The sequence below is a fragment of the Coturnix japonica genome, chromosome 3, assembly GCF_001577835.2.
Source record: "Coturnix japonica isolate 7356 chromosome 3, Coturnix japonica 2.1, whole genome shotgun sequence".
Taxonomy (NCBI): domain Eukaryota; kingdom Metazoa; phylum Chordata; class Aves; order Galliformes; family Phasianidae; genus Coturnix; species Coturnix japonica.
The window spans coordinates 55412126-55430576 of NC_029518.1; the positions used below are offsets into that span (position 1 = coordinate 55412126).

Consider the following 18451-nt stretch of genomic DNA (forward strand, 5'->3'; position numbering starts at 1 on the left):
TTTATTGATTTGTTTCCATCTTACAGTCCATTCATAAAATAATTCCTTGCCTAGATGTTTTATTTTCCTTAATTAACAGGAGAAGATGGAAAGACTAATGTAATGAAATGTTTTGATGACATAAGATTTGCTAAAGAGTTCAGGATCAGAAGGAGTTGTGACAGATTGTATTTACCAGGTGAATGGACAGCACGATGGGAAAAAAAAATAAATTATTGTCACTAGCCATAATGCAATGTAGATTGGGAGGGAAGTATTAAAGAAGATTATGTCTCTGAATAACCTTAATAAATTCTAAAATAGTCCCTACATTTTTCTGCAGATAAATAAATGAACCTTCTTCCATATGCAGATGCACTAGGGCATCAAGTCATGAAGCGTAAATCAAAAGTGCATATTGTCCTGGAGTGCTGTATGCAAAACTCTTACACAATAATGTGGCACCAGAGCAGGACAGGAAAAAGAAACAAGATAAATGGAGAGAAATAATTCTCTTTCTCATCAGATCAGAAATAGGAAGATTCAGATTACCTATGAGATTAATTAGTATGATCACAATTGGATGACTGTAAATCATGAATCTATGTCAAGGGCCCTTCAAAAACACCACAGAGGAACTGGATATTTATAAGGAAAAGCAGTTTTCATAGCTCAGCCTTTCATAATTAATTATTGTAAATTTAGTAAGGAAGTTAAATTTCATGCCTCAGGATGGAAATCAATTTCTTCTAAAAGAAAAGGAGACTTTTCTTTTATGCAATACTAATTTATTTGACAGTATTCAGACTTAATATTAGTTCCTGGCTACTGCTGGGCTATCAGGCTCCAAGGATCAGACTGTTGTTGAGAAGGAAATGATGCTTACAAGGCATTTTCAAGATTTTAAAGAAGTATTCCTGTTAAGCTCAAGAATAAGTCCCTCTGAACCATCTGTAGAATTAAAGAACCACAGGTGTGGGAAAGAAAAAACAGTGACTGACTAATGTCATTTAAGGTAGTTAATAGCATCTTATTTTTTTTATCATGATCTTTAGGTACAAATTCCTAATTCAATAAATAGATAATAATTATCATTAGTATAGCATAGAAACAGCATAAGAATTTGTTCTTACTCCAAACATCAATATTAAAAAAGAGCACATTTAGGACCACTTTTGATATAAAAGTATCATCTTCTCTAGTTCATCATTCTACTTTATTTCATGTCCTTCCCTATGATATATTACAATTCTTCTCAGTAGGTAATCAAGTTTTTACCAGTTTTAGACCAAATTTTGTGTCTGCATTTCAGGTACTAACACATTGCTCATCTTCCAAAAGAGCAACATGAATGGTGCTGTTTGTGCACTTTTTCAATTTCTCCTAATAATTATAACTTTGAATAATAGCAGTATACAACAGTTTCCTTTTGATCTGTGTTTCTTCCCAGATCTTGCAATTTCCTATCTTTGGCAGAAGAAAACCAAACATGCCTTCATATGTTGTGTTTTTTTAAGAAACAAATGATTCGTAATAACATTCCTTTAGTCTTTGCTTTCCTATTCATGTCTTCCTAGTCTGAAATACGCTCCATCTCAGTTATTTATTCACTCTACTCCTCTTACCTGCCATTATTAGCATCTGCAAGGTACACTGACTTTGTTACTAAAATGTGAGAATCTGGTAAGATAGATCTTGCTATCATTATTTGTGGAGATGGGAGTTGCTGGAAACATCAGATTTCTGATTATTAGCTTCTTCATCTGCCATGGAAATCTATTCCTATGGTACATAATACATGAAAGTTTTGAGGTACCTATTAAAAAGTTTGAGTTATAATTATAGTCATGTTATTAGATTCAGTTGTAAGAAAAAAAAATACTCTTTTTGTTTCCATTTCAGCTGCGGTGAGGAAACAAGAGGAAAAGAAAGGTAAATCATTTATTTTCCCTTGACTGAAGTGTCTTTCAGGCTCTGACTGCCATGAGAAACATTTTTTTTCATGCAGTGATGCGATTGCGATGACATACACCACCTCATGTGCTACCATCAGCCAGCTTTATCTATTCCAACTGTGATAACACAGTTGTCATTTCCAGTATTGTTTGCTCCTTTTTACCACAGGCAAACTCAGCCCAGAATCAGATACTTGTTCTGATTGGGAAGAAAATGGCAGGCTTTTGTTATCATATTAGGATTTGTTAAAGAGAACAAAATTTCCAGTGCACCATGCATGCTGACCTGATTGCTTGTTCTTTGCAGAATGTGCTTTCTATAGTGCATTTAATTTCCTCTTTCCAAATATGCATATAACATGAATGTAAGCTTTGCTAAAGTCACACTTTGGTATTTTAACAGATTGGTAGAAAACTTTACCCTGAAACAGAACATAGAACAGTAATTAAAGTATGTGAAGATAAAGATACTGTATTTATTGGATGTATCTATTTATAGTATTTCATAATTTTCTTTAATAGAATCAACTTTATTGATTATTTGATCAATGAGCCACGTGCTGTATGTTTAACTGGAAACAATCTCAGAACTTATCCATAGATATCTATGGGGGGAGGGTGGGGGCAGGGAGGGTGTGAAGAGAGAGAATAAAGAGGAGAGAAAAGTTTCTTTTATCATTTTGAAAAGATTTGAAGATCCTGGGATTCACATAGTTGAACAACAGACCATTCTTTTCTGGCTATTCAGGAAGACATTTTTAATCCTGCTTATTTTATCTTATTTTTTTTCTGTTATTCCTATACATAGTCATTAATTGAACTGGAAAAAAAAAAAAAAATTGTAGTCTCAATTATTAACAGTTCATGAGTGAAATCTTGACTGTGTTGATGTTAGTGGCAAAATTCCGGTTCACTCCACTGGAGCCAAAATTTCAGCTCATGCGTTTAAGAGAATAATAAAATTCATCTTTGTTATTAAAAAACCCACCCTGCTGAATAGACATCAAGCAGGATATTTTGTCCAAAGATTAATTTGCAGTAACTGAGGCATGTAAGGTTGCCTGTAAAGCAGGGAGAATCAGTAAACTGATAGTTACACTTGCATTGGTTTTCAGATATCAAAATGCTCCCTGTCTTGCACTTAGTACAGGAACTGTTATATCATAAATACAAAGAAAGTAGTGAGGTAATTGCTAATTCTGATAGGATGCTACTTCTATGAGCCACATCACAGGTTAAGGGTCCATTGATTTACAGAAGAATCTCAAGGGAATTTGTTTGTAATACTTACTGCTTGCCCTTGATTCATTTTTTTACAGACTAAGACATTTTTTCCTCCTTTACCTCAGTCTCCCCCCACAGAAATGATAAAGAATTGCATTTTTAATGAATATTATTAGAAACTTGATGCATTTTTCTTTGTCATTCTTTTTCATACATCTGTTGCTTAGAATATAATAATAATAATAACTAATTGAGAAGATTTTGCCAGGAGGAACTGGTAGGATGCCTGGCTGAAGAGAAAGTGACCCTCCTGTGGCTAGTTACTTTACAGAAATACAGATGTGTGAATGGAAGAAAAAGTTGTCTTTGGTCATTCTTCTTTCATTATTATTTTTACTAAACTCACTCCTGGGTTTCTAAGTCCAGCATTTTTCAGGAAGGAAGGTAGTGATTGTAGTGAAAAATACGTTGGTCTTATATCTTTCATCAAGTAAGGAAAACTGTCCATTAATGAAGATTCCTGTCTTAGGGAAACATACACTAAACTGGAAAATGTGCCTCTTCCCATAGATGAACATATCATACTTTAGCTTTCACATCCAGCTTTGCACTTTCTGTGGGCCCCAAAGAGAAAATATTGCATATTAGTAGCTAACTCTTGATATTGTCAGAATTAATTTATTTTTGCTTATTTGGGTATTATTGAAAATTGCTGCAGGATGTGTGTGTATTCCTTTGACTGGAGATACAAAGAAGAAATACTTGCTTGTTTTGCTTTAGTACACAGCATTTTTTTTCCCCAGCTGCAAAAATAATAGAAGTAGCCAGGCAGTGCTCTAAATTGACTGACTCATTATCCAAAATATATTATGGTACTAGCATGCACAGTTCTAATAGTACTTTATCATTTCTCATGCAAATCATGCAGAGCATATGCACTGTACTGTCTATGAAGCTTTCTTCAATTATTCCTTCTTATTCCAATCCACACCCTTCATCTAGAAAAGCAAGAATAATGAGCAACACTGGGTGACAAGCCATCTTAAGAAGAGAAGAGATAAAGATGGAATGACACTTAGTTTCAACAGTACATTCTGTACATAGAATAAATCAGACATAAAGGGGTTTCAAAGAGGTAGAATAGAACAGAATTAAGATGGAAAAGACTTTCATATTTCATTGATTTCTCCAAATTGAGAAAATGAGTGATTCCAGCAAGGTCAGGCATGGTTTATGTGTGAAACTTATGCACTGACCCATTCTATTTGAAAAGTTAGTTCCCAAAGATTTTGTGTCTGAAGTCTTAGAAAACAGCCAGCTTCAGCTCCCAGAATCATGTTATGCCTTATTTCACCATGTGTGGGATAGAGGAGCTGTCATAGGAACATATGAAGGACTGTCAGTTTCTAAAGGACAAGAGACAGCAACTCTATATGACAAGGGCATTTCCCAAAATCCCCAAGAACACATTTTGGAGATAGGACACAAAATTTTTTAACTCTTTTTAAAATCAGTACAAGTCAAAATTTACATGGATTAGAGAAAATCAATCAAGAAAAATCAAGAAAACGATGAACAGAACTTTAATACCAAAACATCAGCAGTTTTCAGTTCTACATGACCTTTCCAATGCAAGAACAAAATGTTAATATGACAAACAAAAACAGCATATTTGTCACTCAGAAATTGTTGCATAGTTACGGAGTGTTCCAAAAATGCTTTGTGCAAAATGCAGCCAGATTAAAGCCAATTTCTCATTTCAGATCATAGCTTCCATACTTGATTGATTTCTGACTGAAGAGGTCATGGACTGAGATGGGGATGTCAAACAAACAACCTTAACATGATTAGTAAATTCTCTCTCAAGGTTAGTTTTAGGAAACTTTGCTAGAAGACTCATTACTTTTGTGATTCTAGTGAAAAAACATCTAGAGAAGTCAAACAGGAATTAACAACCACATAATCCCAGAGGATTACAAATCCACATGCATAAGTGTAAGAACCTGATCTGCCAGAAAGTCTGTTTCTGGTGGTTCCTTACAGCTAATGAGTGAGAGAAGGGACCCTATCTTACTTCTAGGACAGTTAGACTGGTTGTCTTCTGGAATTCTCATTTCCTATATAGATTGTTAGATCTCATAAGCTCTTGTAAGTTAGCGAGATACAGAAGCTATTTGCATATTGATGATAGTAGACGACAACACAACTCTGCTTCTGGTTTTCAGTATTATCACTCTGGCAGCTTGCTCTAAATTCATTTAGCAGTTTTTAGAAAGCCAAAAACACATTCAGCTGACAAGTTTCATCAACAGAAAATTGATAGGATGGCATGCAGGATCACATTTTGAGTTCTCACAATAAACACATCACGGTGTAAAAAAATACATTGAAGTCTGAGTGCAACCAGTATAAAACAGATGCACAAAATGAGTAAAGTGTATGGATTCTAGATCCAAAATTATTTTTTGCCAATGCAGTAAAAGACAGTTTCTTAGAACTGCTCATGGTGATGGAACTGTCACTTGGAAACTACTGGTGGTATAAACTGGCTAAGACAAAGATCACTTTGAAATCTATAGAAAAATCTATAGAAAAGAACTGGGTAGTACTGGATTTTAGAACTGCTTAGGTTTAATTTTGACCAGGAAAAAAAAGAGGAAGGCAACCAACTTATTAATAAGGCAAATGCCCATGGCAGCTTGGGAGTTTTGTTCAGCTGCAGTTACCTCTGGTGTAATATGAACCACATCTCCATAATGCAGTTTTCTAACTGCTTCAAGTGATAAGAAATTTGATGACTTAATTGTATAACTGTGAAGTGCATCACACATCTCCCTGGAAGAATGCATATTTATAAATGGAGAAACAAAAGTAGAGTATCTATTTAAATTCAGTTCTGAAAAATTGTATTAAGTATAAATGTATTGTGTGAGAAAATAAAAAAAGCAGTTGACTATTTTGTTTAAAATAATAAGTGCTATTGTGACTGTAGCTTGAGGTAGGAATCTCTCTCAAGGGGTAACACTCACTAAATCAGCCACAAGATGGAGCCCACGGGACCTGTGAACCGGTAGTTAGCGGCGCCCTCCTGAATCGGATTAAGAACAAAATAGTGTTGTTATTATCATACCGAAAAACATTTTATGAGAGACTTTAGTAACTGAGAAGGTGCTTTTCAATATTAATCCACCCCTGCCTAAAGATATTTTTCATTTTATATGCAAATGTGGTTATACTTTGCTGTTATTTTTTTCCTTCCCATGTTGCGGAAGTAAAATACAGGTATTTTCAAAGGAAAATGAATGTAGAATTTACATTAAATTTACGTCGAATACATTGAATAGCATAAATTGGCTTGGCCTCTGTATACCTTGTCTCAACAGTCCTAAAGGATATAAATAATGAATGTGCATTCCACAGGACGAAGTCTTAGTAGTCACATTCAACACCTCTGTTAAGAGATGGCCAGATGTTGAGGATACAGGCTCCTGTGCTTTCCATGTTGCGAGTACTTGCATTAGGATGAGACATGACAGGAAAACACCCTCCAGATTACTCATTCTGCAAAGGTAGAAAGTAGTCAAAGAAGCAGCACGTGTATTGGGCTCAAGGCCAGTCCACGTGATGCATCTTCACTGAATTCACAAATTTAAAAACACTTCAGATGAGATAACTGTTAAAAGGATTTATCTCACATAAACTTAGAAGTCTAAAGTGAGACTTATAAATTGAAGCTATTCACCCTTGTCTTATTTTAGAGTTTCTGGAGAGAAATAAGAGCCTCAGAGAGGGACTGAGCTATTCATCTATCTTAGATATCTGTCAGGATACAATGAATTTCCTCCTGGAGTTATATGTACTTCTGACCTGGCTATAAGAAGGTGCACAGTTCAGGATTCATAGCATAAATCTAAAATATACTATAACAAGCATCAGGATAGTTTGTTGATTACTTCAACAACCCTCCTAAAGCCTTTAGCTTTCCTCTTTTCAGAGCCTGATAACAAAAGAAAAGAGTATGCAAAAGAAGAAAGTCATTTACTTTAGTATATTTAGTAGTAGACTAAATATCTATTCTCACTGTATTTAGACAGTGGGGCTAATGTAAAAAGATAATCTAGAGTGCTTAGCATTAAGCTACAAAATCCATGTTTATCATCCTTTCACTTAATTTTTATTGTACTCATTATTAAGTTAAGGCACATGAAACTAATGATGCTAACTTACATCAATATATTTTTAAACTTACCCAAATTTATTTTCTCAGCAAGACAGTCTAAACCCTGACCTCAGTTAAATCTTTGTAGTTCCTTTAAGGTAAAACTATGACTGTGTGACTTATTAAATTATGAACTTGGGAAACAATTCACATTGACAGATCTTGCATAGCATTTCAATTGCAGTTACGACTGCAGTTTGTATTAAAGTGCAGCAGTAATTTATTCAGCCTCTGCTACCAATAAATGAAGACAGTTAAACTAGTTTTTAATGATTATGCAACAGCTGTGATTTCTGAGGAAAATGTGATCTGTCTAATTGGTGGGCTGTGTTGTTCCTATAAGTTAGGTGTAACACGTGTACATTAACACTGTCAGCAACACTTTCAACTGTCACTCTGCATAATATGATTAGACACATGAATATCCATATAACACATGGTTAATTGGCTAAAAATTTACCCTTGGGACAATTATTCTGTTATGAACCCATACAAAAATGGTTGCAAATGAATACTCAAAGATACTGTGCTCTTACGAAGTGGTAATTACAGGAAAAATAAGAGATCAGCAGCAATTCATGAGAAAAAATTATGGCTCAGGATATTCTGCCCCTAGAAGCTAGTCATTAGTCCTCTGGTTTAATCACCATATTAATATGGATAGTGTACTGGGAAAAGTCCATCTTTTCAATTGCTAATTGCTTTCTTATTATTTTCCATTCCTAATAAGAACTAATCTCTTTCCCAATCTTCTTTTCTAGATTTTGGTTAGGTCAACTTACTGTTGTCTTAATGACCATTATTTTACATGTATATAATAACATGTATGAATGTTCTCCATGGTTATACATAAAATTCACTCATATTTAAGAAGGAGCTAAAAAAGAAAATTCATAGTCAAGATATTTGCATGGAGTCTGGACCCAGGGAATTAGTCTGGCTTCTTTAACAAATAACAGGCATTATGAAATAGACTGAATATCTGAATATTAATAAGTATTAACAACACCTGCAAGAGTCACTCCTTACGGCTCCAATTGCTTATCTAGGATGGTAAACAACACTATTTTTGTATAAACTAGTGTTAATATTCAGAAAAAGATGTAATCACTCTAACAACCTACAGATCTTAATCCGCCTGTTTTCACTCAATTACCCTTTATATGCCAATAATTTTTTTGGAATATAAAGTATGGCCTGAGCTTTGCTATGTTTTACCTTAATTACATGCAAAAAATAAATATTACTAAAAATAAAGGCTTGTGAAGCATATTCTCCCTGATCTATATGTTCCCATCCCATAATTTCAGAGAAGAGCACATGAAAACGCCAGAAGCTGAGGATATTGAGAGGAAGCTCTTCAGGCCTTTCAACACACGTGCCCAAAGATGAAATGCATTAATACAGAACATGTATCTCATCTGCATTTGGCTGAAATTTTATTCTTTCCAGCTCCGTCGATGGAAGATTTGTGCTCCCGGGATTTTAAGACTTATAGTACTTTAAAGGCATTAGCTTTTTCTGCTATTATATGAGATTGCTGTTTCAACAAGACTTATACTTCCCAGTGCATTTCTATTGTTTAACTGACAAACTGGGAAACAGAGAAAGATTGGGATCATTACTGATGCTCCCTAAAGGCATGCATCACAGAATCAAGTTGAAGCAATTCCTCCAATTAAAAAACATTTTAAAATGTTGCAAATGTCTGTATTTCTTTGCTAGTTCTATTATATTTGCCCCATGATAAAGTTTTTTCTTCCATTCTCTCTGTGAACTACTTTTTTTTTTCCACAGTTATATAAAATAATGTTGAATTGCTGTTAAAAATAAATCTTAAAAAACAAGTGGCTCTAGAGAATTACAGCAAAATCCTTCAAAACCAAGAGTCAATTCATTCTTCACTATGCTACCCTAAGGTAAATGACAAATCAAACAGCAAGGACACAAACATGCAAACTACACAAAGGCATTTATATAGTAATGGAAATAAGGCAGAAGGGACTGTGAGAACAGCCTGCTCGCTTTTGGTGGGTAGCAGAAAGAGAAAGATTAATCTGATAGAGGTGAATACCCTGTATGTTCTAAAGGCAGCAATTAATTATTAATTATATTGCCAAATCATGGCATTTTAGGAGTGGCAGTCTTAGTCGCTTACACTATTGTCCTCACTAGTCACAAAAGTCAGGCTGACATGGTAGTCCAAAGAAGTCTGTGATGATACAGAGTCTCAGACAAACACTCTCTGCTATTAAACAAGAGGGAGAGTACTTTCTGGAAATCTTGTTTCTTTGCTTCCTTGCAGACTTTCCAGATAAACTCAATAAATCTCTTAGTATTTAATACCTGTCTTGCTAATGTGGCATAGCACCTTCTTGATGTGTAGAAACCTGGACAAATATCCTGAAGATATCTTTAAAATTAAATAGACATATAAAATGAACTCAGAAGGAAATTAAAAGATTCTGTGAAGGTAAGGCTTACAGAGCACCCAATTTAGAATAGTCACATACCAGCTCCTTTATGTCACAAGCATTGTCGTGCTTTCTTTACTCTGACCCTTTTGTAAGTGTAACTATTGGCCATTCACTGTCAAGGGAATGTCCTGACCTAGAGCAAGGATGAGGGAGAGCATAAATCAGTCCCTTAACAGGAACCTTGTTACAGTGAATCAGCTTTTTGAGGAGTCATTTTTTTAAACACCTGCTCATTAGGCTGCTTTTTCTACATGATCAGTCTGCCAGCTGCTTAGCCAGCCAGCAGGAATTGAGGAGGACCTAGGCAGATATAAGAGGTCAGGTTTGCTGATCAAGAAAGGTTGTGGGAATGTTTGACTGAAAGTTTTCCAGAACTGTGTAAACGTGGCACTTAGGGACAGAGTTGATAGGCATGGTGGTAATGGTTTATGGTTGGACTAGATGATCTTAGTGGTCTTTTCCACCTTCAATTACTCTGTAACTGCTCCCATAAGTGGCAATTAGTAGGGAGGCAATAAGTTCACATGCACCTACTGCTCTTGTGCAGTGCTAGGTCCTGATGAATCTCTTTGCATTATATTTTTGTTTTCCAAAGTTTGTATCATCTAAGGCCTTCTGAACTACCCAAATGTAAGGAATACAGTTTACTCTGATTGTCTTTTTGATAACACAGTTGCTCCACAGTCCAAAAACCCTTGCACTTGTCTATAACAAAACTGTTTCTAACTCAAATTTAGGCACAAATCTTAGAATTCCATTAGAAGTCCCATTTTGTTTGTTATTCCTCATTTGGCCAGGATTGTTTTCACAAATTGATGTCACAGCTGTGCTCATCTATTGCCCAGTCCAAATCCTGTTAATCTGTGTGTTTTCTTTTTTGAGTGATGAACTAGGCTCGTATTTAGTCTAATGGAAATTAACTGTTTCATTTATTATACATGGGTATCTATCCAATAAAAAATAGTTTTCTCAGCTACATAATGTATTAGTATTTTCTCATTCTTCGCAAAAAGAAATTGGTCTAGTGTTGCTTCCATTTCCTGTGTAACATACTATTTCCTTACAGAGTATGCATGCTTGATGATATATTTGTTATCTGAACAGCAAATAGCTGTTATCCAGATGAAAAATAGACATGTTGTAATCAAAAAGTGTGTTCTGCTTTTAACCTCGCCAACTTACGGTTCAATAAACCAGAAGATTTCTATTCTGAACACATATCTGGAGCTAATTTAAAAAAAAATGTGCCGTATATAATTAATACCCTTCTGGCATTCAGAATAGCAGACAAGAGTCAAAGAAAATTTGAAGCAAATGTGAAAAACAGCAAGATAACTATTAAGCTCAGTTACCAAGATTAATTTAGAATGACATAAAAGAAATTTCAGAAAAGTTTCTGCTGAGGTTAGACCAAGATAGTTTCATTGATCTAATTCAGATGTTATGCAGCCCCAAGTATTTCATCAAAGCTTTCACTATTTTCATTATATCTGCTTCTGATCCTTTCCTTCTTTAAGTGTTAAGCAAATAAGGATAAAAAAATTACTAAAGACTGATTTTTAAAACACTGTGAAAAACAAGGGGTTATTTACCTAACTGATAGTGCTGCTAGTTAATAACATCAGGACAGCTATTGGAAGCAATGACAAGAGTTTATCTAACCCAACACCAAAACCACCAAATCTAGGGAAGAGTGTAAAATGAAACAAAACAGTCACATAGCAGAGCGTCATGGTGTCCCATGATCTCATCTCAGACACTTCCTAAGCCAGTAACAGTATTTCATGTTCTTAGTAGACTTTTCTGTAATTTGCCTACTCACTTTTCAAAATGATGAAAATTTTTAACATTTACATATTTTGCAGCATGGAGTATCACAGCTTATCTAGGTACGGTATATAGAAATATTATTTTAGCACAAACATTGAATATAGGTTCGCTTTCAGAACAATATGGTACATGAAATGAGAGAGAGCAGCAGAATATAACCTTTAATTTCTCACTCTCTAAGTTAAATAGCATATAATACGTAATAAGATGTTCTGGAAATTCTGACTAGATGGTTGACATCTAGTTTTGATCTTCTCGTTTTCACTGAGTTAATAGTCTGGATATCTGCGCCAGAAACAACTATGATACTTAAAAAATAAAATAGGAAGTAAGATTTTTGAGATTTCCTTTTTGGATTTTGCTTCTTGCATCAGTAGTTCAAATGGCATCTTCGATGAAATAATATGGCCCAAATGAAGGTTAAGTTTAATATTTAACTGACTGAAATCATGGCATATTTAGCAGAACAGATGTTTATCTATGCTAGATTTTAACATAGCTGACATATTCTGTAAAAATTTTTAAATCTTTTTTTTTTTTTTTTTCATTTTTTTTTCATCCCTGATTTTAATTTTTTTTTTAAATCTGTATATGCTCTGTTAGGGAAGAAACAGAAGGCAGGGTGTACCTCTGATCATTATTGTTGTTTTTTTTAAAGTGTAACATGACACAGTAGTCTGTGACAAGTCCGTATTCCAGCACCCAAAATTCAGGCTATTTTAATATTTTCCTTTAGTAATAAGAAATTTGTAGCTTTTGATTGTATCTCATAAAACTTTTCTATAAAAGTACATCCCTCTAATTTGCATCTTTAGTCTACACTACCCCATAAAATGTTCCACTATTTTTGCCTTTTTCTTCATGTCTTTTCCAATCATTGACTCTTCACATCACAGAGACAAACTGGATAAAACAAAAACTTGATGTAAAATGGAAAGGCTTAGCCCCTTCCAGAAAAGCGGGGAATCCCATTGGCAGAACAAGGGGAAATAATTGTTTTTAGTTGAAGGGCAGAAGATTTAGGGTGGATATCAGGAGAAAGTTCTTTACTATGAGAGTGGTGAGGTGCCAGGACAGGCTGCCCAGAGAGGCTGTGGATGCCCCATCCCTGATGGTGTTCAAGGCCAGGTTGGATGGGGCCCTGGGTTGACTGGTCTAGTATAAGATATGGAGGTTAGTATTCCTGCCACTGGTAGGGGGGATGGAGCTTGGTGATCCGTGAGCTCCCTTCCTACCCAAGCCATTCTGTGATGCTATGATTTTATGATAATGAAAGCAAGTAAAACAGAGAAATTACTACTTGTGTCTGAGCCTGCATAGGCAGCTCATCCTGCACTACTGCTGCATCTTCTCAGAGACTGCTCTTTCATACAACAACCTGCCTTACGAAAGTTAAAAGTCCAGCTGGCAAGCCAGGCCTAGGCATTAGATTTCCTTCCATAGCACTGCTAATGGCATGGGACATGGTTCTCTGAGCACTCTTTACCTTTACTTCTCTCTTACTGTTCATGCAAACCATTGGTTCTGTTTTTAATTTTATTTATTCTATTTTATTTTATTTTTTTTCTGGGGAAACAAAGAGATGTGGAAAGCTTAAAAGATGTGGCAGTGAAGTGATGAGGCTTTTAGTTTAGTTGCACCCCACTTTTGTTTTTAGATATTTCTTTCTGCTACTTGGAGTGTCATTTATCCATCTGAAGCTTACTGACCTTACTGGGGCAGATGTACTTGTCAGGGACACACATAAGGTCTGATTTAGTTTGCCTTAAGTGTAATTTCATCACTCCAATTAGTACTATCTATATTTTTTTGAGTATTGGGCACTTCCAGATTTGAATAATGAGCACTGAACTCGGATCCTCGCCTACCAATGTCATTGCTTTATGTTGCAAACATGGTCACTGTTTAGTGCAGGCAAATCAGTCCACCAAGGACACATAGAAGTCTGACAGAGGTAGTTGTATCAAACATCAGCTCAATGAGGATTTTAGAGCATCTGTGTTTCTTAAGTGTCGCAGTTAGATGGCTGAGATGGATATTATAAAGAAGAACACATAAACTGTCAAACATTTTAATAGAGAATTAACTGAATGTTTTATTTATCGATGTGTAAATGTCATGAATAAATGCATTAAATCCTGCTTTGTAGCCATAAAAGTATTAAAATATTTTGTTACTTCTAGGCACTTCAGAGAAACCTCATGACCACAGTAAGTATAAAGTTGTTAAAGAATGCTGTTACTTCAGATTTTTGGAGAAAAATACTTTTTTTAGATCTTCACAGAGTTTTGGCAGCTTAAGATAAGATTCATCAGCAAACGCTCACAGGAAATTTTGACTTTGAAACTGATGTTCAGTGACAGTCTCTGTAGTGCAGGACCAGCTGTGTTTCACAGGCCCCAGCATGTGCAGAAACTCTACTCCAGTTCATGTTTGGGTAAGATGTAACTGCGCCTTCTGTCTCCATGAGGCACTGGCAAAAATGATGAGTGACATAGATCAAGAAGGGACTGTGCTCTTCCTTGTCCAGACTCTGATCCATACAATGGAGGGATTTACCTCCTAGTGTTCTGCACAGTTTAGACATAGCTGCTATTAATCAGAATGAAATGTGTTCTTAGTATTTCCTCTAATATTCCTTTGCTTTTCTTTTTCTATTCCATATTATTTTTTAAATATCAATGATTTAAAAGCTATGTAATTGCATGCAGCTTGCGTATAAATAAACTGTAATATTTATTTCTGCCACTGCTTCATGCTGCATATGTGGAATACAGAAAAACAAATCCCAGGATGACAAAGAAATAAGAAAAGCTAATTTTTGTTTATGCAATATATTGAACTTTGTTTCCCATTCTATGCAATACTGCTTCATTTCTAAAGTTTCTAAAGCTTCCTTAAGTTCTACATTAAACATGAAGGAGAAATGATGCTTTATGTAGAAAATAGGTAATGTCAATCAAAACAAGTAGTAGAAGCATCTCACTATTTTAGAAAATATATTTATTTTATATTTATAAAATGCACCGTAATTTTGCAATTTCTTAAACCACATAAAAAGGCAGTATTATTTTTTGTATCATTTTGATGTTGAGAAAGGTTTTAAAAATCTTTTCTTCAGACTAGTATTTCTCAAAATCAAGTCTAATATTAATACATAATGCAAAATGGCCTCTTAAAATTATAAAGCGAATTTTTGTTTTTTTTTTAATGTAAAAGTGAAAAAGCCTCTGAAAGAGGGGTTCTTCTTCTTATTTTCAGAGCATGAACATATTAAACATGAAAAATCAATCTCTCACACTAAGCCAGGTAAGTTTGGTAATGTTATTTTCAGGCACTCCATGCTCAGCTCAGTAAGTACCCCTGTGGTGTGCAAAACTTAGAGACTTGCTCGAGTCTTTTGTTGTGAGATTTTGCTGTGTGACCAGGGCTTTGGTCCTCATAATTTTTAGGAGGATGACAGAGATCTACTATTGGTCTGCTGTAAAGAAACAGGACTGAGAGCATATCTCATCTATTGATGCTCTGCATATGTAGCTCCAGAGTGGTCTATCATAAAAATGATAGAGACATGACTAAATGATCAGATAACCACCTTTAAACTTTGTTAAGTGGCAACCAAAGAGCCTTGTTTTTCATCTTTTCTTTTTTTTTCCTATTTTTTTTATTTTTTTTGGGGGGGGGGGGGGGGGGGGGAAGGGGTTCCTTGTAAGATGATAATGTTTTCCCTATGTTTTTACTTCTTCGTTTTATACTAGGATGTTCTGTTTTTAAGTTAAATATTTCATAGACAGTTTGACAGTTTTCCACAAGACTTTAACAACCATTTTAGTGAAGCTATATTGCTGTTTTTGAGTCAACAAACAACAGATCAGAAAAAGGAATGTTCCTCACTCCAAACATCAAAGGCACATGACAAGAAATTTTGCTTCCTTGTCCTTTCAGACATAAAGGAGGTACTTCAGCCAGCAGACAGGGGTGGGTGAGCTTGGCTGAGGCAGATATGAGGAATTCACCCTGTCTGGCATTGTGCATGATAGCATGGGTCCTGATGCCCATTTGTGGGTCACACAGGCAGGCAGCACAACTGCCCAGCACAATGGAACAAGCTCTAGCTGCACAACTAGCCTTTTTTGATCAAGATACTAGCACTTAACTGAATTTCCCTTGTAAGACACTTGCAAACATCAGAGAATCTTATCATGTAGCCTGGACATCAGACTGATGAGGAGTTTGCTCTGGTACAGTAAATTCCAGATTAAAGCCCTTGGAATTTGAAAATAGTAATATGTTTTTTTTAAAAAAAAAGACTTGCTAAATTTCCTTAATCGTAAAAAAAATTCTAGTGATTAACAGTCCCTCTGGGGAGCAGTGGCTCTTTTGAATTTCGGATGGTGACTGGAAGTATTAATCTGCCAGCACAGGTGGTAATAATGTTTCTGCCTGCTGCGTGAGAATGAGAGCTCTAGAGTTAGAAACTGAATTACAGAAGCCTGGTTCTGTACAAAGCAGTGGCCTCCTTTTTCACCTTGATACAGAGCAGCTTCAAACTATTATTCTTTTGCCTGCTGCCATCAGTTTTAGAAGTGTCACATGACTGAGTAACTAGAGAATCTTAGAAAATAGAGTGATTCTATGGGGAAATTAAAAAGTGTTTGGGGGATGTGGAGAAGCAGGTAAAGCAAGAGGATTCTTTCCTGTTGTAAATCACTTTAAGCTGCCTGAAATACACAGAAATATTTATGGCTTTATATTTTTCCTTTTTAAATTAGATATCCCCCCAGAAATGAATATTAATGTTGGTATTGCTGTACAGCTAATTCTGCAGAAAAAAGTCTTTTGTATTTGAGAATGTTTTTCATAATTCTGAATTTTTCACAAATAAGAATATTTTGGAAATTTTGTACCCTTATGAAGTCATCAAATGTTTGATGTTATTATTGGACTCCATATAGTAATATAAGAATTAAATAAGGTATAAAACACCTGTGGTAAATACTTGAAGCATTTCTTCTATTTTGGTCATTTGTTCTTTTCACTGCTCTTTTGCACATGGAAAGTTCAGTTAACTGATTTTGTGAAGATTCCTGATTTCCTGAAGCATGTCCCCTTGTAGAGACTGTTAATTCTTAAGACTTGCCAATCTGATCATTTGGTTTCCTTCTACTTACAACCAGTTGCCAGACACTCAGACAAAAAGCCATACAGTCACCATCTGGAGATCTGCCAGGAAAAGAGGAGATGCAGCTTTCAGGATTGTTCTCCAGTGGAATCAGCAGATCAATAGTTGCTGTACAGTTAAGTTGCAGAGTAGATAGGTGAACAAATACCAAAGAATTACTGTGTTTATCTCCAGATGAATGCATGTCATTAGACCTGTACAAGGCATGTTTTTTTCAGAAATGAATTTGCTTTGAAAAGAAAATCCTTCTCATACTTTTAAATGAATCAGATGTGCCATCCACTCACAGATTTATTTTGTAGACTCCTAGAATTATAGGGCAAGTGTTGTTGTAAATTATCAGCAGAATTAGAAAAAGAAAGAATATCCAATGTAGTGGATATTCAACAGAGCAAGGATAATTTCCAAAGAAAGAGAAATTATGAAGGATCCATATACATTCTGAGTTTTACTTGTCATTCACCCAGTGAAGAGTATGGAGTCTATGTACAAAATCACAAATCTTTGTGTTGTTGGGTGTTTTTTGTTGTTGTTTATTAGTTTATAGAAAACTCAATATCCTAATGTCAGTTAGTGAATATGTGAATTCATTGATATGTTAAAGGTCTTCAAAGAGCAGAAAGAGGATACCTGATCTCAGCAAGTTGCTGCTTGTGCTATAAAAGCATCTCTACTTTCACAGGCAGCCATGAAACAGAGATGAGATTTTTAATTCACTACATTCATAACAATAGCTGAGTAAGGGGAAAAAAAAAACCCTAAACTTAAAATGGGTGAAATTAAATAATGACCCACCAGATAACATCTGTAAAGCACAGCAGTGCAATGCTATTTTTTATTTCCAAATGATAGAAAATATCAACCAAAAATGAGCTTTATTTTTCCCTGTATTATCTCCCCAGTGCTTACTTCCCTACAGACAGCACAGACTGCAGCAATTAAACTGCTTCTCTGCCTGTTGCCACATGATAAAGTGGCAATAGTCCTGTTTATCCTGTTTGGCATGTGTATACTTCTGGGAATCTCAGTGAGCTAAGTTAAAAATAAATGGATGCAAAGAAGCAGACAAACCTTCTCTCTACCCTCAGGAGGAAAAAAACAGAGAAGTTATCTGGAAGTTATACTCTAAATTCCATTCTACATGCTTGGAGTGCAGACTAGGATCTAGTATCTATCTTAGACATTTAGAATCTACAGAAACTGCTCCCACAAAAATGTAGTAGATCTTGATGTCATGCATTTAAGGGTGCACTGATACAAAGAGAGGTAAAGTGGCGATTCGCAGGTGATTCTTTTCACCTATCTTTTTTCCAGTACTTCCTCCCATATTTAAGAAGATTTGACTGCCAGGTTGTAAACACTGCTCCTGCTCAAGAGCCAAGAAGTTTTGTGCATGCACAGACTTTCCAGCAGTATTCCTAGTCAGCTAGTATTCAGATTAGTTAAATGTCTTTAGGGGACAAGATAGCTCTGTTCAAGCTGACATGCTTCAGATTAAACCCAATACCCAGCAGAGGTCCTGAGAGAAAGAAAAGGTCGAGAAACTTGTGGCTGCAAATTCCTCCATCAGAGAGAGGAAGTGGAA

The 18451-nt window shown here is 35.4% G+C and overlaps 1 protein-coding gene across 1 annotated transcript in view; it reads left to right on the forward strand.

Annotated features, from left to right (window-relative positions):
- The window catches only part of LOC107311774 (triadin), a 58250-nt gene that overhangs the window by 17211 nt on the left and 22588 nt on the right, over positions 1–18451 (forward strand). Inside the window, exons 8-10 of the mRNA XM_032443755.1 lie at positions 1882–1911; positions 13868–13894; positions 14946–14993. Of these exons, the coding sequence (XP_032299646.1) occupies positions 1882–1911; positions 13868–13894; positions 14946–14993 (105 nt within the window). The remainder of the gene's footprint in view (positions 1–1881; positions 1912–13867; positions 13895–14945; positions 14994–18451) is intronic.